This window comes from Triticum urartu, chromosome 2A (assembly GCF_056163025.1).
Source record: "Triticum urartu cultivar PI428250 chromosome 2A, HENAU_Tu73, whole genome shotgun sequence".
Taxonomy (NCBI): Eukaryota; Viridiplantae; Streptophyta; class Magnoliopsida; order Poales; family Poaceae; genus Triticum; species Triticum urartu.
The window spans coordinates 121,584,143-121,606,703 of NC_141874.1; the positions used below are offsets into that span (position 1 = coordinate 121,584,143).

Genomic DNA, 22,561 nt, shown 5'->3' on the forward strand with positions numbered 1-22,561 from the left:
ACAGAAGATGTTCAGCCATGGCTAGTGGAGTACAGCGAATGAAGAACAATTCATCAAGGTTGTGGTCACTGACAGTGTCCTGAACTAGGGGTACTCACCACGTCATCTCCCGATCTGTTAGATTGGACCGAGGACCCCATGGCCGTATACTCATGGGCCAGTTCGGACAGCTGCCGCATACATGGAAGATTCTACAAGACTTGGTGATCAAGACAAGGACTCCTCCCCACCGGCGTATTCGGCTAGGACTCTTGTTATCATAGGCCTCTGGTGCATTATATAAACCGAGGCCAGGCTAGTCGATAGATAGACAGACAATCATACCATAGGCTAGCTTCTAGGGTTTAGCCTTTCCGATCTCGTGGTAGATCAACTCTTGTAATACCCATATCATCAAGAATAAATCGAGCAAGACATAGGGTTTTACCTCCATCAAGAGGGCCTGAACCTGTGTAAAACATCGTGTCCCCTGCCTCCTGTTACCATCCGCTTTATACGCACAGTTCGGGACCCGCTACCCGAGATCCGCCGGTTTTGACACCAACATTGGTGCTTTCATTGAGAGTTCCGCTGTGTGTTCGGCAAAAGGTTGATGGCTCGCCTGCAGATCAACTGCGACTTCGACATCTTCGTCACCAGCTTGACTGGTCACCTTGGTTCGACCAAGGACTGCGCCCTACCTCCAATCGTCATGTTCGGATGAGGGCCTTTATAAACATCAACTCCGATCTCTATCAAGATCATGGAGGAATCATCCAGGGAGCCCGGGGGCTCAACGTCAACATTGCCCTCGGGCGACCGTGCTGTTTTTCTGGACAGTAAACTTGTGTCCGCCGCCACCGTCTCCTCAAGTGTCTCTTTAACGATTGCTTTAGTGGAATTGTGCGGAATTGAGTCTACAACAACCCTGGAAAATTTCGTTGAGTTCCGATGGAGAAATCTCCGACAATCTACGATATACCGGAGCCTTGTCAAATCTGGACGGGGATTTGGATGAGTTTAGGGCGTGGTCTCCACAGCCTAGCTCGGAGGTCCTTTGGAAAATCCAACCGTTCATCTACTGCAGAATTCCCATATCTACCACCCCTCCAAATTTCAGCTCGATCCGACCGTCCAAACTCCGGGAACCTTCCGATTAGTGCATCACTTTTCGGATCTGTTTTCTGCGTGAAAACGAATCCGACCCGAGTTCATCTTTTTTATGAACGGGATTTCGGACATCCTTTTTGAAGGAAGTTTTGTATGGGGTGTTGTGTTTTGTTTCCAAACACATCCCACTAACTTTAAAATCTTTTGAACATAATCTTCAACATCATGCTGGTGTCAAACCAGTTCGGTAATATTGCTCCACGGCTGCCGACCTGCGCTAGACGCGTCATCACTTTGTTAAGCCGATCTCAACTTCTTCGGATCATCATCTCGGCAAGCCGAACAAGAGTCCGACATCGCGAGGGATAAATCATCACCAACATCGCCGCCCTACGGATTACACGGAGCGGGCATACCGGCATCGCCGCACGGTCACTTCATCAAGCCGGCATCGACCACGTCACGACCTGCATCGGCAGGGCCGCACTGTTGCTTCTTCAAGGCGGTGTCCATCACACCGACCTACTTCGACTCATCGGCTGACATCGAGGCTTCGACATCTCGGCTGGACCGGGGGCTTCGCCATATCTTCATCAACCTATACTCCGGAGACTTCGGCGTCACTAGCCGACCAGCTCCGTCACGTTACCTGGACTGAGGGCTTTGCCTCGGCGAGCCAACCTTTGCCAGCATCACCGTGCCATCGCTTTATCACCCATCAGGCAATGGGTGCGCGGATCGAGTCCCAATTTTGGGAATCACCTTTCTTCGGATTGCTACAACAAATAAACCATGTGCTATTAATCCTAGTATTTTTTTTGCTTGTTTGGGTTTATTTTTTCCAAGGAATTATTACTCTGGTTTGTCCATCATCTGTACACAGGTCTATCAAATGATGGTCGCATTAACGACGGTCGCATGTTGGTTCCGTCAGTTTCCGTACATAGTCCGGCGAACGCCGCATCCGGAACTCGGACCGACCTGTGAATTCAGGCTTTGCCACGCCTTTACTGCATCATGCCGACGCCCTGCATCGACATTGACTTCGGCACCAGGCCATATTTATTTTATTTACTCACTTTGCATAAATTTATTTATTATGCAACGATTTTTTTATTATCATTATTACTATTATCTCCGGTTTGCACTATTTTTTGTGCACAGGAAAATGATCCGGGGACTTCGGCATCACTCTGCCGGTCTGCATTGACCTTTCCATGTCACCACTTCGGCGTGTCGAGCTTTCCGCTCCGCCACCTCGGGACCGGCTTGGGGGATGGAACCTTGTCCCGCATCAAGCTCGGACCGTGTCATCAATGCCGAACACATTAACCAGCTAAGTCGTTTTCATGCTCAAAGTTTTAATTTTTAACTTGTGTTCGGTTCAACCAAGCATTATACTTTTCTGGAAAAAAGTTGCTTGTAAAAAAATTTCTTGTCCAAATTTTGTTTGTGACACACAAATTCAAATACCCCGTTTACTTGGGGGCTCCCTTGATAGAGCTTTTCCTCTTGCATATGATTATACTTGTACGGCTTCGTTCCTTGTTCGTGTATTACATAATATGCACCATATTGACTTAAGCGATTTGCAAGCTGGGTTGCCTGGCTCCTGTGCTTACCCCTACGTTCCCGATTGTTCGACTAGGGAGTAAAGGGAGCACCTCTGCGATTGTCACGACCGGGTCCTCCGAGCTCTGACCTCAGACTGGGTGAAGCCGAAAGCTAGCACTCTTATTGTTTTTAGTCATGGTCGGCACACAACGGAACTCATGAGTACAAAAAATCTATTGCACAAGTCTCATAGTAATAATGAGCACCGAAGAAAGGTATTGGTGGGGGTACTATTTTCTTCGAAGATGCTTCTTACACTTCGTCTGTAATATAGCATAAGTTCCCTGAGCGCGCTTTGTCTGTTACAGCCTTATGGCCCGGTTGCCTGGTTATCGGAAACACTATCCATATTCTCGACAGGTGGAGTACATAACACTTTTCGGTCCTTGACCGAATAGGGAGAAGCCGACGGTCGGTTAAGACGCGTTTAAAGTTCGGTTGAACAAAGATATGATATAAGTACTTCAGTACATACAATCATTATACATAAAACCTTTTACCCAAGTCACTTGGGGGCTCTTAAAATTTATATGAGCTATTTTATAGTAAATGTGTTTTCTTCTTGGTCGTTGCAAAGTCTTTTTCTATCGCTCCTTTTTCGACATGAGTGTGTGGTCAATAGCCAGATAACCCATTTTCTCTCTAGTGACCGAACTGGTCCAATGAGAAGCACTCCGCCTTCGGGATAGGAGGCTGCAGCCGTAGGCTGACCCGCTTGAAGTCTTGAGATCGGATGTGTAATGTTAAAGTACGACAGAAGCACTCTTTTTTTCTAAGACCAATTTGTGGATTGGCACCGAACACTTGATCTTGTTCGGACGTCAAATTTTTACTGACGTTTTTTGGTTTTCCAAGCTTATGGCACTTTTAAACTATTTGTGTGTTTTCAGCACAAGTCTCGCAGTGCAATGCCGGACACCTTTATAGATTCGGCAAAAATATTCTCGGATATTGCTATATATGCATCGGTTTCGAATTGTGTCTTTGGTCAATAGTTGGGTTGTCCGGCTCCTGCACTTGCTTCCTATGTTCCGCTTTGTTCGGCTAGGCGTGCAAAGGGAGAACCACTGCGATTGTGCTTCCAGCTCACACGGTTAAGCATCTCAGTGGAGGAAGCCGAAAACTGACTGTCATAATAAGCATAAACTGGTCAGCGATCCGATGACTGTGTTAAAATGACGGGCCACTCATAACAATGGCCGAAGTATTTACGGCTTGACCTCGACTGTCGCCGAACACTACCGGGGGCTATTAACTGGCCTCCCAAACTAAATCCTCGATATTTTGCTCTTACATTAGAGCTGAGGTTTCATGATCATGCTTAGCATGACAACCCAAAGAAAGGAACCGATAGCGGGACTATTTTTTTGGAAGACATTTCTTATGTTAAACAGTAATATAACATATCTCTCTGCGTACCTTTCTTTATAAAATCGTATGGTCAGATTGCCTTGTTTGTCGTAAATCTTTGCCCTCATAAAGGCTTTATAAAGTAGGACAAACACTCCTCGGCTACTTCCCGAGGAGGTGGAAGCTGATGGTCGGTCAACAAAGTTTTGTACAATGCGGATCCGAGCATTAATGACGTAAAGTACTTGGATACATAGAGTCATTACACATAATTTGTGATTTTACTATGGATACTGATCCTTAATTCGGCCACCCGTGCCCGCATTAAGGCTCGGGGGCTACTGGGCTTCGGGCTTATTATTTATAAATATTAAAGAGGCACATCGATCCCCTGATCTGGTGTTGCCACCCGACCAGTGTCTCGGGGGCTACTGCATTGCCTATCCAATGCAGGAAATTTTAAGTGCAATACAGTTTCCGAGGAGATTTTGATCCTCGGGTTGGTCGGCCGCACCCAACCTGAGTCTTGAGGACTGAGCACGCCGCTTTTTGTGTCCCGAAGTATCCTGCCGAGCCAGGACTTGATCCTCAGGCCGATTTTACAAATCAACCTGAGTCTCAGCGGCTACTGGGATTAGCGGTCTTACGTCATCCTTCAGGTGCATCTCGGGTTTTAAACCGATACACACCTTGAGGGCTACTGGCTATATATCTCGGCAGAGAATAAATTGCACCAATAAAAAATATTGACAAAAAATCGGTCCATAGTCGGGGTGGTGCACCACCTCGGAAGCACTCCGGCATAAAGCTCGGGCGCTAGTGGCTGGCTCCATAGAGGGCATTTCCGGCATTAAGCTCGGCTAAACTCCTTCAACTTTTTTGGACCAAGATGATCTATGACATCTTGGATATAGTCCGGCGTTGGAGCTTGGACACAGTCCGGCGTTGGAGCTCGGAAGCAGTCCGACATGGGTGTTCGGCTGCAAAAGATACCTCGAATGCAGTCCGGCGTTGGAGCTCGGACGCAAGAGGACACTGCCTCTCGGGAACAACTTCAAACCCGAGGTGTGGCATAAAATAACAAGGCATTGATAAAGGCCGGAAACTTAAAGGGGCTCCTCAGATACCCGACGTGTAAACTCGTCGAATGCATTTCGGCGATCCTCAAGATCGAAGATGGGAAGATTTGTTGAACCAGTTTCCAAGACCGACAACCGAAGATGAAGAATAGTTCGGAAGAATCGAGGAGCGTCTCTAACTTGAAGACCGGTTCAGGGGGCTACTGACGGTGTCCTGGACTAGGGGGTACTCACCACGTCATCTCCCGATGTGTTAGATTGGGCCGAGGACCCCCATGGCCGTATACTCATGGGCCAGTTCGGACAGCTGCCGCATACATGGAAGATTCTACAAGACTTGGTGATCAAGACAAGGACTCCTCCCCACCGGCGTATTCGGCTAGGACTCTTGTTATCCTAGGCCTCTGGTGCATTATATAAACCGAGGCCAGGCTAGTCGATAGATAGACAGACAATCATACCATAGGCTAGCTTCTAGGGTTTAGCCTTTCCGATCTCGTGGTAGATCAACTCTTGTAATACCCATATCATCAAGAATAAATCGAGCAGGACGTAGGGTTTTACCTCCATCAAGAGGGCCCGAACCTGGGTAAAACTTCGTGTCCCCTGCCTCCTGTTACCATCCGCCTTAGATGCACAGTTCGGGACCCCCTATCCGAGATCCGTCGATTTTGACACCGACAGTCACGCTATGGTCCATATAGTGGGTATGCAGGAAGGCCATACATGAAGAGCACTATCAATCATTAGTAGAATGTCCGTGCGTTGCTACGGGCAAAAACCGGATACCTATGTTTTGACAGGGAATAATAAAAATATGGACACATAGATCAAATTATTCTTTTAATTTAGATATACATGTTAAGCATGGTGGCATCCTGTTTCTATCATATTCTTTCACATTTTTCCTTCTCGGCAATCTTCCTGTCTTCTTGACATGCCAAATCGCTCGCCACCCAAGAACTTATAACTTGATATATACGATCCATGATTAAATAGTATAGTAGAATGTACGTGTGTTGCTACGAGCTACAATACATATAAATGACTCAAACAAATGATTAAGGTCGTCTTCATGGTTGAAACTCATTTCTCCCTCATATGTTTGGGCAGGTTTTAACATCAAATGGGCGCCCGGTGGGCTCCCCAAAATTCAACCGTCTAGATTGTCCGAGCTATCTCAAATCCAGCTCATGTGGGGGAGAAATGTGGTTTCCCGGTCTATTTGTCATGTTATCTCCAACACGCGGTCCCAACACACAAAAAACCACCCCGCGACACACCCTTCCCTTTTCCTGCCGACCCCTCCCCTTTCTGCTCGGTTTCCCGCCATAGCAGGGCATTTCGCGCTGAAGTCCTCTCCTTTAAAACTAGATGATGCCCATATTACCATTGTCATGGCACCCTCTCTCCATCACACCATACTTCCCCACGGACTGCCAAGGAGGAATCCCCCGCCAATCGCCCTGCTCTCCACCCTGATCCCCTCCCTCCCTATTCGTGCGGATCCACCACCGCCATCAAGGGAGAGGAGGCATGCACCGCCCATGACGCCCCCTCCCCTGAGCCAAGAAGGTGGATCTGATGTCTCTTGAGTCATTGCCACGTTGTAACTACATTTGAATATCATGCATTACCACGAAACAAAAATATGATGTGTGTTGTTGTGCATGCAACTGATATGCCACCGTGTCCATAACTCTTGAAGCAACCAGCCAATGCATTTACCGTTCTATCTAAACATAAAAGTCTATTATTAACTCTTGAAGAGCCCAACAAATGCATTTACCCTTCCATCCTTATAAAAAAATTGTACAACTTGATGAAAAAAAATATGAACCGCTCGCTCATGCAATTTGCTACAAAGTCATCTCTAATGAAATGCAATTTGCCACATTTTGTAAGGTAGAGAAATTATTCCACTCAGACAGTCATAACTAAACAAACCAACTCCACCCTTATTCCGGTCATTCTCAACCCTCACTCTTATCACAAAATCCACTAATTCGTGTTCTAATTGAGCCCGACGTCGTCGTGGCAGGCCAACAAGAAGGGACAAGGGCGGCAACCGCCTCCCCATCTTAGTGCTAGTACCCCCTCGTTCTATATTGGACCAACCCTTCATTCCAAGCTCTAGCATGACAGCTCCACGCTCATGTGTTGCCACGGAAAAAGAAATATATGAATAGAAATTTTGATCCCAAAGGCAACTTGCACCTTTCTCCCACCTCCCATAAGATGTATATTTTTCACCCTCACCTCTCTAGGATATATAGTTTTTTTAATCTTTTTATCACTCTATACCGGATCTACCTCCAACTCTGTTGTGGTCTTCAATATAAGCTGGCCGTTAATATTCATGGTACTAAATTCCAACTTGGAAATAAAACTGACCTCACATCAAACCAACCATGCTTATCTTAATGTGCATGATACCAAATTCAAAATTGGAACTAAAACTAACTTTGAAAGTAGAGATAAGTGTGCAATAAACTGTATGTTTGCTAATGACATTTCTCATGAATGGAAATGGTTAAAGTAGTAGTTTTTTCCATGGAAGTACTTAGCTCACTTTCTATTCTTTACCAACAGGCCATTGTCAGATAAAGACAATAAAGGTGGCAATTTAAAGATGATATGCACAACACTGACTACGGGAGATAAATAATATGGATATGTTTTACACTTACAAATACACGCTGTTATAACACAAATCAAGGTCATGAGATAGTAGTCTACTTGTTTCAAGCTATCAAGATCATACTTTGGTTTTCGACGGTAGTTTGTCTGGCACAAAAACTATTGTGTAAGAGATCTTCGGTTCTATCATTAGAATTAAATGTGATCCTCTTCCGTCCATAAATCTTTGGTTTCTTGCTCTTGATGTCTTGAACGCCACCACATTCTTGCCTTCTTTCCTAGATGGGTTGCATAGTCTAAATAGGAACACGAGCTAAAGCCGACACCTCTTTGTCACTCCATCATTCAACACTCTCCGAGACATCCTTTCTAAGCATGGTGTATACAACCCTGTGCTCATCTTTAGTCCACTGCCACTTTAAAAGCATACCTACTTGATCTGCAAGTTAATAAATTTGGAATTAGTACTGTTCTAAAAAATGCTATTATTCTTATTATGAAAAATATGCTTGCATGCTACTATCGCAAAATCTAACCTTCCTTTTTCTAAATAAAGTTAGTTCCTACTCCTTCCTAGCCTTTTTCATGATTATCCCAACTGGTAGCCTACAAGTGCATGTTATTGTTGCAACTTCGCAAAAGGAAAAATAAGTCTACAACAGAAAATCTTTTACTTCTCTAATTCAAGATTCTTTTGCCGGTTTATGTAAATCAAATTTGCTCGTACTCTTTCCTATTCATTCCATGTTACTGATGCAATAGTGAAACTTTTAAAATAGATCTAGGGTGGAAACATCTAATCATTTCTTTTCTATTCTTTTCAAGGTTTTTCAGAAATAAAAACAAAATAAGCACTACATATTGTTAACATGATCATATCCTGATTGTGCAACCAGATTTTCTCAGTATTTGACATGATTATCTCAATTGCACAGACATATTTTCTCTAGTTTTTTTACCATTGTTGCTGCTATTTTCTTAATTGCACGGAACTATTGCTAATCGAAATACTCCTATGGAACACGATTACGTATGCTTGTTTGGCAAGTAGATTTTTTGCTTACTGTTTAGGCCCTTTATGTGGCTGTTTCCAATGCTACCCCAGACATCCTGGCTATGCTGCATATAAATGTTGCCTTGGAAATACTTGTTGCACTCCATGGCGCCATCACCATTCTAGACGTGTCCTCATCCCGCCACTCGAAGACTGCCTGCGAACTCTTGCCCAACATTGCCAAAACCGGTTATTACTTGAACAAGTTGTTAAAAGAACAGAAAATATATACGGTTTACTAAAAGGTCTGCACATCTGGTGTATCATTTGCACATAGCACTTACGTACATGCTAAACTCCTTAATTAACAAAGCTGAAGGGTGATGGTAAATAAGTCTGTAGGTTTGTTTGCTCAATTCAACTCCTCGAAAAATATGAACTCACAAACACAGGACACCATGAACTATAGAAAGACACCATCTAATGAATGTGACCACCAGCCTAGCTACTATCCCAAGTGTCCTCTGGATCGCAACTTACAGAAACATCATCAAGGTAGGAAAAAAATTACCAAACCTGCAACGCTTTGATCCAGCAACAAGGGCGTTTAAGTGATATCCCATTAATGGTATCCTAGAGCGGTTGCAATGGCGGCGGCGTGGTACTCGACCTTCAAACCTAAGGTATCAAATGGGCGGAATCTCTGTCTGCATAACATCAGTACCTCTTACAAAGAAAATTTATGTACAATACTAACTGTCAATAACATCGATTACCAATTTGAATCGCTCCATCAACAACCTGACACTACCATGTTCACCGTGATGCTTCAGGGCACCATCATGCACTTGCCCTTGCTGTCCTAGCAGGCCTGGGAGATTCAAAAGGAGTTACCACAACGGATCACTTCAGTGTTAGTTACACAAGCTCAGAGTTCAGAAACTGCTTTCATAAATAAGTTCAGACTGGCCGTTGAACTTGGCATGAATAAACTACAAAAAGAAGACAATGTAAATTAATTAGTCACCTTTTGGAGGACTGATTCTGCTTCATGGTGAACAATGCATTCACCTCCTTCACTTTGAGCTGAAGAGCAGAGAACTTCTCTATCATCTTGTTTATGTTAGTATGTACATGTCCTCCTGCATGAGGCTCAATCGGGTCTCGGCGATGGCCACCTTCCCGTTGATCTCCGTGTACCGGCGCTGTAGCTCCAGCAGTAGTGACAGCCGGACAGACCCACCTTCGGCGACACTCTCCACAACGTCCTCCACCAGCCTTTCAGACTTTAGTTTCAGTATGAATGAGTACATGACTGAATTCCAAACACCAATACACACCACATGACTAAACCGGACAATATATTTCTTACTCTTAGATACTACACGTACACAATGCTAAGATGTAGATTACATAGATAGAAATCTAAAGCATCAAGATTGCGTACCTCGACAGGTTGAGAGCCCTGGGAATCACCCTGCGAAGGAAACCCCAAATGAAGAAAAGAGCTACTTAGTGTATGTACGTTAGTCTGGCAGAGCACATGTGCAAGAAAGCAAAGGAGAACTCTGTAGAAGGAGAAGTTGTATATGGATGTACTCGACGACACGGCGGCCACCGCGGAGCACCTTGCACTGCTGCATGTGCTCATCTGCGCACTTCTTCACCAGTGCCTCGCGCCCGGTATTGTTGTTGTAGAACACGCGCTGCAACGGGTCCAAGAACCTGAACGTCAGCAGAAATTGTGATTTTCCTGCGCAACTTGATTCAATCACAGAACTTCTTATATGGTAGATGATATCAATTGTTGTCCGGATGTTAGTTTTTGCATCAAAATTGAGAAGAATACAAAAGAGCTCATTGAAGAAAGAAACAAAACTAAAAGGAAGTGTTTAGTGCTAATCTATAAAAACCACATAAGTGAAATTTCGAATACCAAAAGAGTAGTTGAAAACTATAAATAAAAATAAAAATAAATTTTACAGCCACAACTTCAGCCGAAACATCCTACCAATGGCAAATTTACCATATGCATCATCCTAATTAACAAAGATGAATTTAGCAGCACACATGCAACATAACTTGGTAATAGCTTGTTTGAAAATAACACAAATAACTCAATGAAAGTGAAACTGAAGCAATGTTAACCAACACGGAGGAGTATATGAACCTTTTTTAGGTGGTCAAATTACAACAGGTAGTCCGGTTCATCGTCAGCATCTGAGTCATGCCGTGGGATCCGCAAGCTGCATCTGCTGCATTGGCGACATCACCGTCGAAGAGAACCACCTGATACTCACCATAAGAGCAACCAGGAAACATCCATTGACTCGATCAACAATATTCGAGAGCCTGAAAATACAAGGACGACCGGCCATATCAGGGTGTGGCACTAATCTACTCAACCCTGCCATCATCAAGCAAAAGAAAATAAACCTTAAAGCTACACAAACAACTACTATTATCAGGCACAAGAAAAGAAATCTTAAAGCTACATAAATATCAACTACCTTACAGAGGCAATTTGGTTCATTTAAAACCATCATTCGGAAATCAAAACAGTAGTCGGGAGAAAAAAATTATGCATTCAATTCACCATGTAAGCGCACAACAAAGTAGTACTCACATTCAGACTTTGGTACCTCAACAACATCAAGCTACCCACCGTAAAGAGTCTAAGGTGAGCATTCCCTACCATTAAAGAAAAGAACGGGTCAGAAAATTGCACCCTCGAATCATCTCCATGAAGGTAAATGCATCCCCCAAGATTCATTTCCTGTTCTCGAGTTCATGCATAAAAATCACAGGGGCACAAATCAAACTGTATGTTGTCCAAACCATGAAGAATACAGGGTATCAAATGGAACGAGGGAAGCTCACCTGAGATTGAGAATCCATAGACGAGAGTATGTTGCTTGTAAACAGGCATCACCTTCGTGGCTAATAGGGGCATAGGAGTAGACAGGGGCACACGGAGGAGGGAGGGCGGGGCACACGCTGTACGAGCTCGCTGGGCCATACGTGACGGCGACGGCGACAATTGCTCGAGGTCGCTTGGGCTCCCCATCTTGAAAAGGGGAGGCGGCATGCTGTGAGATGAGACAGCGAGACAAAGATTGGATTGAGAAATTACTGGGATGCGGTGGAGGCGCATCGAGAGGAGCATTGGGGCAACAGCACGACGGTGGTGCAAGGAGGATCAGGATCTGGCCGGTCAACCTCCTCCTCTCCGACGAAATCTGTCCGGTGAACCACCACCATCACCGGCGCGACCTTCCAATGGGGAGCAAAGCCGGCGGACGTGGCGCAAGTGCTCGCCATGGGAGCGAAGACAAGGTCCCGGAGCAGCTCATAGCGTTCCGGTAGTGTAGCACGTCGAGGAGATGGGAGGGGCGCCATGGCCACAACAATCGGCTGCGGAGGGATCCCACAGTGGCGGAGGAGGAGTCTCTCTCATAACCCTAGGCAGAGCAGAATTAGGGATGAAGGGATCCGCGAATAGATCGATGACAGCCTAGTTTTTTTCGCTACGTGGTTGTCGTTGGTTTTCGCTACCTGATATAAACCAATGAAGTGGGGAGGGGACGAAAAAAATCTAGAAAAAAACCCAGCGAAGGTGGGATGAAAAAAAACCATGGTAGGTGGGACGAAAATTGACCGGCGAAGACTACCAACTGCTCCATTAGAAGTAGAGATGCGGTGGAGGCGCATCGAGAGGAGCATTGGGGCAATGGCACGACGGTGGTGCAAGGAGGATCAGGATCTGGCCGGTCAACCTCCTCCTCTCCGACGAAATCTGGCCGGTGAACCACCACCATCACCGGCGCGACCTTCCAACGGGGAGCAAAGCCGGCGGACGTGGCGCAAGTGCTCGCCGTGGGAGCGAAGACAAGGTCCCGGAGCAGCTCATAGCGTTCCGGTAGTGTAGCACGTCGAGGAGATGGGAGAGGCGCCATGGCCACAACAATCGGCTGTGGAGGGATCCCAGAGTGGCGGAGGAGGAGTCTCTCTCGTAACCCTAGGCAGAGCAGAATTGGGGATGAAGGGATCCGCGAATAGATCGATGACAGCTTAGTTTTTTTCGCTACGTGGTTGTCGTTGGTTTTCGCTACCTGATATAAACCAATGAAGTGGGGAGGGGACGAAAAAAATCTAGAAAAAAACCAAGCGAAGGTGGGATGAAAAAAAACCATGGTAGGTGGGACAAAAATTGACCGGCGAAGACTACTACCTGCTCCATTAGAAGTAGAGATGCGGTGGAGGCGCATCGAGAGGAGCATTGGGGCAACGACACGACGGTGGTGCAAGGAGGATCAGGATCTGGCCGGTCAACCTCCTCCTCTCCGACGAAATCTGGCCGATGAACCACCACCATCACCGGCGCGACCTTCCAACGGGGAGCAAAGCCGGCGGACGTGGCGCAAGTGCTCGCCGTGGGAGCGAAGACAAGGTCCCGGAGCAGCTCATAGCGTTCCGGTAGTGTAGCACGTCGAGGAGATGGGAGGGGCGCCATGGCCACAACAATCGGCTGCGGAGGGATCCCAGAGTGGCGGAGGAGGAGTCTCTCTCGTAACCCTAGGCAGAGCAGAATTGGGGATGAAGGGATCCGCGAATAGATCGATGACAGCCTAGTTTTTTTCGTTACGTGGTTGTCGTTGGTTTTCGCTACCTGATATAAACCAATGAAGTGGGGAGGGGACGAAAAAAATCTAGAAAAAAACCCAGCGAAGGTGGGATGAAAAAAAACCATGGTAGGTGGGACAAAAATTGACCGGCGAAGACTACCAACTGCTCCATTAGAAGTAGAGATTGGTTGTTATCAAGGAAAGGTAAAAAATTAGGAAATTTAGGATTTTGAACTGATTTCTATGCAAATGGGGTTTTATTGTTTGGTAACGTGATATCAGTACCTGTCCGTTTGTGACGTGTCTGATTAGGAAAGTTTGCAAATGTTAAGAAACTATTTATTGGGAAGAAAGTTGTGACGTGTATGTTATTTGTTTCCTAAAACAAATTTCACTAATAAGAGAAATCGATTGATTTAGATAAGTTAGAAAAGTTAGATAAATATATTATTTGTTTCCTGAAAATCTGTTATTTGTTTCCTAAGACAACTTGAACCAATAAAAGGAATCAATTGATTTGCATAATTTAAGAAAGTTAGATTAAAATGTATTATTTGTTTCCTGAAAATCTGTTATTTGTTTCCTAAGACAAATTGAACCAATAAAAGGAATTGATTGATTTACATAATTTAAAGAAGTTAGATCCGTGATTTGTTATACGTTAGGAAAGTTCTGGTTGTAATAAAGAGTGGAGAGAAAAATAAACCGATGGACCAGGGTGGGAGGGGGTGGTGGGAGGAGAGACGGAAAAAACCAGCGAAAATAAACCGCGCAGACGATTCACCAACTCATCCATTAGGAGTAGAGATCTCATTCGGCACTTTGCTTTATAGATACATTCAGGATCTGTGTATTGCCCCTCATAAGAAGCATGTGTGCAACAAGTTTGTATATCAATTTTGAAAGAAAACATAAAATATGAAAATAAAAGTTCATGGGTTTTAAAAAAAGTCACAATCTGAAAAACAAATCATCGAATTTGGAGAAAAGTTCATGCATTTGTAAAAGTATGTGAATTTAAGAAAAGAAAAAGGAAACAAAATACGAAAGAAAAGAGAAAAAGAAAACCAAACAGTTGTGCTTTTTCAACGTTGCATTTTAAAATAAAAAACTAAAACCTGGCACATCAGCTCAGGTGACCCACTTGGTTAGTGAGCGGGCTTCGAATCACAGGTTGCGCATATCTTTTGGGGGGTTTAAAATGAAAAAACAAGAGTAATTGGGCCGGCCCAAAGCTGGGGGCGGAGATTGTGCACCAAGTTGCGAAATGTTGTGTAGGCCCCGTTTGATAGCTCAGTTTTTTCTAAGTATTTTGATAATACTGCAGTATTTGAGATTACCTTGGTTTTAATTATTATGAGGTGTTAGGTTGCCACTAAAAACTATGATTTTAATACTGTGGTATTTACAAAACTGTGGTATTTTCTCTGTTTTTAAAAAAGAACCCCGGACCTCTTTTTTAAAACTGAGCTGGCGAAAGAAACGCCTCGTCATCATCTTCCTCCTTGCTCCAAGCCGCTGTCACCCCCTCCTTCATCCTCATGTTACTTCTGCTCGACGACCTTGTTCGGTTGAATCTTGTCCGTGAACTCCTTCGCTCAACCTTTGCCTCTGGTGTGTTGTTGTGGTGCACTGTCTAATAGCTGATCGCCAGTACGTCATACACTCTCCGTGCCGGCACTGATCCCTGCCTCATGTCGTTTCCCCCTCCAGCCCTGTTACGCTAGCCGTGAGGAAAGGAGCGAGCAAGTCCTATTGGACTGATGGTGGAGCTTGCTACCCGGGCATGCGACTGCAAAACTGAGCTACTGTAGCTGTTGTTTGCGATGTTTGTCCATGGGTGCCGGCTACAACACACGAGTATCCATACCATATACCCATTTAGCTCTTGCTCGAGTGACCGTAACTAGTTAGGAACAGACGTGCTTGTACTAGCTATCAGCCGGCTAGCTAGCTAGTTTTACGTTGTTGCATAAAGCACTAGCCAAACAGGTTGTAGTATTCACAATACTTTGGTATGTCAAAAACTATGGTATCTTATACCCACGGACTAAAATACTACAGTTTTCAATACTTTGGTTTTTACAATACCTTGCTATCAAACACATCCGTAACAGAGGAAATGCTATTGCTTACTACAAGATGTATCCGGGAGCAAGAGAGCTAGAGACCCCTCGGCGAGCTAGAGAGTTAGAGAGCTAGAGACCCCTCGGTGAAGGCGAGGGCGAATTGGGCTGGCACAGGCATGCGAAAGGCCACATCTTTGTGTTTTTTTACATTCTCTGTGTTCTTTTTTGCTTTATTTTCTTAATTTTTTATACTATAAATATTATATATATTACAAAAAACACTCTACAAAAAACATTTGAAAATGTTGCCCAAGCATTTGAAAAATGTTAAATTTGTATAGTGAAAATGTTTATCACGTACACAAAAATGGGGGATGTATCTGGTGCACCCGGGCAATTTGTGCTACCGGTGCACCGGTTGCCCATTGCACATTCAAAAATGTTCAAAAAAATTCGAAAAAAAATTTAGTGCATTGACACAACATGAATGTATGTTGTCACAAAAATTTAGATAAATATTCGAAACATTGCTTGAGATACATAAATAACAAATTTGACACTGAATAGTACGTAACACAAGTTGGGCTTCAGTTTTGGCCCACTAGCACATTGACGTCAAATTTGTCATTTTTGTATCTTGATCATTGTTTTGAATTTTGATTTGATTTTTTGTGACAACATACATCGATATTGTATCGATACACTAAATTTTTTCCAAATTTTTTTGAACATTTTTTAGTGTGCAACGGGCTCCGATGCACCGGTATACAACATGAAATCTGTATAGAAAAAATGTTGACCATGTATTTAAAAAATGCTAATCCAATAATGTTACAAAAATGTTGAAAAAATGTTTGAAAAATGTTAAACTTGTATTTTGAAAAATGTTAAATGTGTATATAATTTTTTTAACATGTATTCAACAGATGTTAAACTTGTATTTGAAAAATCATAAATGTGTATAGAAAAAATGTTGACCATATATTTTAAAAATGTTATACATGTCTTTGAAAAATGTTAGATGTGTATACAAAAAATGTTAAACTTGAACTTGAAAAATGATGAATGTGTGTACAATTTTTTTTGACCATGTATTAAAAAATGTTGAAGTTGTATGAAAAATCTTAAATGTGTTTAGAAAAAATGTTCAGCATGTATTAAAAAATGTTACACTTGTATTTGAAAAGGTTAAATGTGTACAGAGAAAATGTCGATCATGTATTTAAAAATATTATTTTTTTAAAAAATGTTAATTAAGCATTGCAAAATGTTAAACATGTGTAGAAAAGTGTTGACCATGTGTTCAAAAATGCTGACCATGTATTAAATAGAATGATGATTTTTTATTGAAGAATGTTGAACATTTAATAAAAAATGTATTAGATATATAACAAAAGTGTATATAGAAAAACATTGAAAACTGAGAGAAAACAAAAAACCGATGAAAAGCGACAAAGAAAAAGAACGAAGAAAAAAGAAAGAAAACAAAAATGGCAACGAAAACTGAGAAAGAAACAAAGAAAACAAAAAAAGTAGAGAAAGTAAAAAAAATCAATAAAAAGGAGAAAGTCGAAGAAATCCAGTATCAAAACAAAAACAAAGCAAAACAAAAATCGGTGGAGAAATCCGGCTATGTTGGGTCAAGTGCGCCGCTCCCCACATAACTAACACAAACTTGACAATGGCATATTGGCTAGCAGTTCTGGAATCACGAAGTGCGGGGTTGGGAGAAAAGATTTATTTTTTTAGAAAAAAACATTTTTTCTTTCACAGGAGGCACAAATTTACTTCTCATGAAGACACGAATTTGCTTCCGCAAGAGGCACAAATGTGCCTCTCGGAAAAGGGAAAAATGTATTTTTTTTCTGCTTCCTTGGGAGGCACAGATTTGTCTTTTGTGAAGGAAATATGCCCTGGAGGCAATAATAAAGTTGTTATTTATATTTCCTTATATCATGATAAATGTTTATTATTCATGCTAGAATTGTATTAACCGAAAACTTAGTACATGTGTGAATATATAGACAAACAGAGTGTCACTAGTATGCCTCTATTTGACTAGCTCGTTGAATCAAAGATAGTTAAGTTTCCTAGCCATAGACATGAGTTGTCATTTGATTAACGGGATCACATCATTAGAGAATGATGTGATTGACTTGACCCATTCCGTTAGGTTAGCACTTGATCGTTTAGTATATTACTATTGCTTTCTTCATGACTTGTACATGTTCCTATGACTATGAGATTATGCAACTCCCGAATATCGGAGGAACACTTTGTGTGCTACCAAATGTCACAACGTAAATGAGTGATTATAAAGGTGCTCTACAGGTGTCTTCAATGGTGTTTGTTGGGTTGGCATAGATCGAGATTATGATTTGTCACTCCGAGTATCGGAGAGGTATCTCTGGGCCCTCTCGGTAATGCACATCACTATAAGCCTTGCAAGCGATGTGATTAATGATGTGATTGACTTGACCCATTCCGTTAGCTTATCACTTGATCGTTTAGTATATTGTTATTGCTTTCTTCATGACTTATACATGTTCCTATGACTATGAGATTATGCAACTCCTAAATACCGGAGGAACACTTTGTGTGCTACCAAACATCACAACATAAATGAGTGATTATAAAGGTGCTCTATAGGTGTCTCCGATGGTGTTTGTTGGGTTGGCATAGATCGAGATTAGGATTTGCCACTCCGAGTATCGGAGAGGTATCTCTGGGCCCTCTCGGTAATGCACATCACTATAAGCCTTGCAAGCAATGTGACTAATGAGTTAGTTGAGTGATGATGCGTTACGAAACGAGTAAAAAGACTTGCCAGTAACGAGATTGAACTAGGTATTGAGATACCGACGTTCGAATATCGGGCAAGTAACATACCGATGACAAAGGGAACAACGTATGTTGTTATTTAGTTTGACCGATAAAGATCTTCGTAGAATATATAGGATCCAATATGAGCATCCAGGTTCCGCTATTGGTTATTGACCGGAGATGTGTCTCGGTCATGTCTACATAGTTCTCGAACCCGTAGGGTCCGCACGCTTAACGTTCGATGACGATTTGTGTTATGAGTTATGTGATTTGATGTGCCGAAGGTTGTTCGGAGTCCCGGATGAGATCACGGACATGACGAGGAGTCTCGAAATGGTCGAGACATAAAGATCGATATATTGGAAGGCTATATTTGGATATCGGAAAGGTTCCGAGTGATTCGGGTATTTTTCGGAGTACCGGAGAGTTACGGGAATTCGCCGGGAGAAGTATCGGGCCTTATTGGGCCATTCGAGAATAGAGGAGGCAGGCCAAAGGGAAGGAGGTGCACGCCCCCCATGGGTCCGAATTGGATTAGGGGAAAGGGGGCAGCGCCCCCCTTGCCCTTTCCTACTCCCTCTCTCTTTCCCTTTTTCTTCTCTCCTACTCCCGAAAGGAAAAGGGGAATCCTACTAGGACTTGGGAGTCCTAGTAGGACTCCCCACACTTGGCGCGCCCCCTCTATGGATGGCCTCCTCCTCCCTCCTTTATATACGTGGGCAGGGAACACCCCAAAGGTACAACAAACAATCTTTTAGCCGTGTGCGGTGCCCCCCTCCATAGTTACACACCTCAGTCATATCGTCGTAGTGCTTAGGCGAAGCCTTGCGCTGGTAACTTCACCATCACCGTCACCATGCCGTCGTGCTGACGAAACTCTCCCTCGGCCTCAACTAGATCAAGAGTACGAGGGACGTCACCGAGTTGAATGTGTGCATATCGCGGAGGTGTCGTATCTTCGGTGCTAGGATCGGTCGGATTGTGAAGACGTACGAATACATCAACCGTGTTGTCATAACGCTTCCGCTTTCGGTCTACGAGGGTGCGTGGACTACACTCTTCCCTCTCGTTGCTATGTGCTACCTCTAGAATACTGCGTTGGATTTCCTTGAGGAGGAAAGGATGATGCATCAAAGTAGCGTAAGTATTTCCCTCAGTTTTTGAGAACCAAGGTATCAATCCAGTAGGAGGCTTTGCGCGAGTCCCTAGTACCTGCACAAACAAATAACTCCTCGCAACCAACGCGATAAGGGGTTGTCAATCCCTTCACGGTCACTTACGAGAGTGAGATCTCATAGATATGATAAGATAATATTTTTGGTATTTTTATGATAAAGATGCAAAGTAAAATAAAAGCTAAATAACTAAGTATTGGAAGATTAATATGATGAAGATAGACCCGGGGGCCATAGGTTTCACTAGTGGCTTCTCTCAAGAGCATAAGTATTTTACTGTGGGTGAACGAATTACTGTTGAGCAATTGACAAAATTGAGCATAGTTATGAGAATATCTAGGTATGATCATGTATATAGGCATCACGTCCGAGACAAGTAGACCGACTCCTGCCTACATCTACTACTATTACTCCACTCATCGACCGCTATCCAGCATGCATCTAGAGTATTAAGTTCATGAAAACAGAGTAACGCAATAAGCAAGATGACATGATGTAGAGGGATAAATTCATGCAATATGATAAAAAACCCCATCTTTTTATCCTCGATGGCAACAATACAATACGTGCCTTGCTTCCCCTACTGTCACTGGGAAAGGAGACCGCAAGATTGAACCCAAAGCTAAACACTTCTCCCATTGCAAGAAAGATCAATCTAGTAAGCCAAACCAAACTGATAATTCAAAGAGACTTGCAAAGATAACCAATCATACATAAAATAATTTAGAGGAGATTCAAATATTGTTCATAGATAAACTTGATCATAAACCCACAATTCATCGATCTCAACAAACACACCGCAAAAAGAAGATTACATCGAATAGATCTCCACAAGAGAGGGGGAGAACATTGTATTTAGATCCAAAAAGAGAGAAGAAACCATCTAGCTAATAACTATGGACCCGTAGGTCTGAGGTAAACTACTCACACTTCATCGGAGAGGCTATGTTGTTGATGTAGAAGCCCTTCATGATGGATGCCCCCTCCGACGAAGCTCCGGAACAGGCGCCAAGATGGGATCTCGTGGATATAGAAAGTTGCGGCGGTGGAATTATGTTTTTGGCTCTATATCTGATCGTCTGGGGGTACGTAGGTATATATAGGAGGAAGAAGTACGTCGGTGGAACAATAGGGGGCCCACGAGGGTGGAGGGCGCACCTGGGGGGGGGGGGGGGTAGGCACGCCCCCTACCTCGTGGCCTCCCTGTTGGTTGCTTGACGTAGGGTCCAAGTCTTCTGGATCTTGTTCGTTGAGAAAATCACGTTCCCGAAGGTTTCATTCCGTTTGGACTCCCTTTGATATTCCTTTTCTTCGAAACCCTAAAATAGGAAAAAAAACAGCAAGCCTCCGGTTAATAGGTTAGTCCCAAAAATAATATAAAAGTGGATAATAAAGCCCAATAATGTCCAAAACAGTAGATAATATAGCATGGAGCAATCAAAAATTATAGATACATTGGAGACATATCAAGCATCCCCAAGCTTAATTCCTGCTCGTCCTCGAGTAGGTAAATGATAAAAAGATAATTTTTGATGTGGAATGCCACTTGGCATAATTTCAAATGTAATTCTTCTTAATTGTGGTATGAATATTCAGATCCGAAAGATTCTAGACAAAAGTTCAATATTGACATGGAAATAATAATACTTCAAGCATACTAACTAAGCAATTATGTCTTCCCAAAATAACATGGCTAAAGAAAGTTATCCCTACAAAATCATATAGTCTGGCTATGCTCTATCTTCACCACACAAAGTATTTAAATCATGCACAACCTCGATGACAAGCCAAGCAATTGTTTCATACTTTTGACATTCTCAAAACTTTTTCAATCTTCACGCAATACATGAGCGTGAGACATGGACATAACACTATAGGTGGAATAGAGTGGTGTTTGTGGAGAAGACAAAAAAGGAGAAGATAGTCTCACATCAACTAGGCGTATCAATGGGCTATGGAGATGCCCATCAATAGATATCAATGTGAGTGAGTAGGGATTGCCATGCAACGGATGCACTAGAGCTATAAGTATGTGAAAGCTCAAAAAGAAACTAAGTGGGTGTGCATCCAACTTGCTTGCTCACGAAGACCTAGGGCAATTTGAGGAAGCCCATCATTGGAATATACAAGCCAAGTTCTATAATGAAAAATTCCCACTAGTATATGAAAGTGATAACATGAGAGACTCTCTACTATGAATATCATGGTGCTACTTTGAAGCACAAGTGTGGTAAAAGGATAGTAACATTGCCCCTTCTCTCTTTTTCTCTCATTTTTTTATTTGGACCTTTTTTATGGCCTCTTTTCTTTCTCTTTTTTTATTTTTCGTCCGGAGTCTCATCCCGACTTGTGGGGGAATCATAGTCTCCATCATCCTTTCCTCACTGGGACAATGCTCTAATAATGATGATCATCACACTTTTATTTTTCTTATAACTCAACAATTACAACTCGATACTTAGAACAAAATATGACTCTATATGAATGCCTCCGGCGGTGTACCGGGATATGCAATGAATCAAGAGTGACACGTATGAAAGAATTATGAATGGTGGCTTTGCCACAAATACGATGTCAACTACATGATCATGCTAAGCAATATGACAATGATGAAGCGGAATGGTGGAAAGTTGCATGGCAATATATCTCGGAATGGCGATGGAAATGCCATAATAGATAGGTATTGTGGCTGTTTTGAGGAAGGTATATGGTGGGTGTATGATACCGGCGAAAGGTGCGCGATATTAGAGAGGCTAGCAAAGGTGGAAGGGTGAGAGTGCGTATAATCCATGGACTCAACATTAGTCATAAAGAACTCATATACTTATTGCAAAAATCTACAAGTTATCAAAGCAAAGTATTACGCGCATGCTCCTAGGGGGATAGATTGGTAGGAAAAGACCATCGCTCGTCCCCGACCGCCACTCATAAGGAAGACAATCAAAAAATAAATCATGCTTCGACTTCATCACATAACGGTTCACCATACGTGCATGCTACGGGAATCACAAACTTTAACACAAGTATTTCTCAAATTCACAACTACTCAACTAGCACAACTTTAATATCACCATCTTTATATCTCAAAATAATTATCAAGTAT

At 43.0% G+C, this 22,561-nt stretch overlaps 1 protein-coding gene across 1 annotated transcript; it reads right to left on the minus strand.

The window, feature by feature from the left end:
• Positions 1–11,554: 11,554 nt before the first annotated feature.
• LOC147984218 (uncharacterized) lies at positions 11,555–12,722 on the minus strand. The gene is made up of 2 exons (XM_087539709.1): positions 12,435–12,722; positions 11,555–11,833 (listed from the first exon to the last, which is right to left on the minus strand). The coding sequence occupies exons 1-2, from the start codon at positions 12,720–12,722 to the stop codon at positions 11,555–11,557; spliced, it is 567 nt and encodes a 188-aa protein (XP_087395835.1).
• Between the last annotated feature and the right edge of the window lie 9,839 nt (positions 12,723–22,561).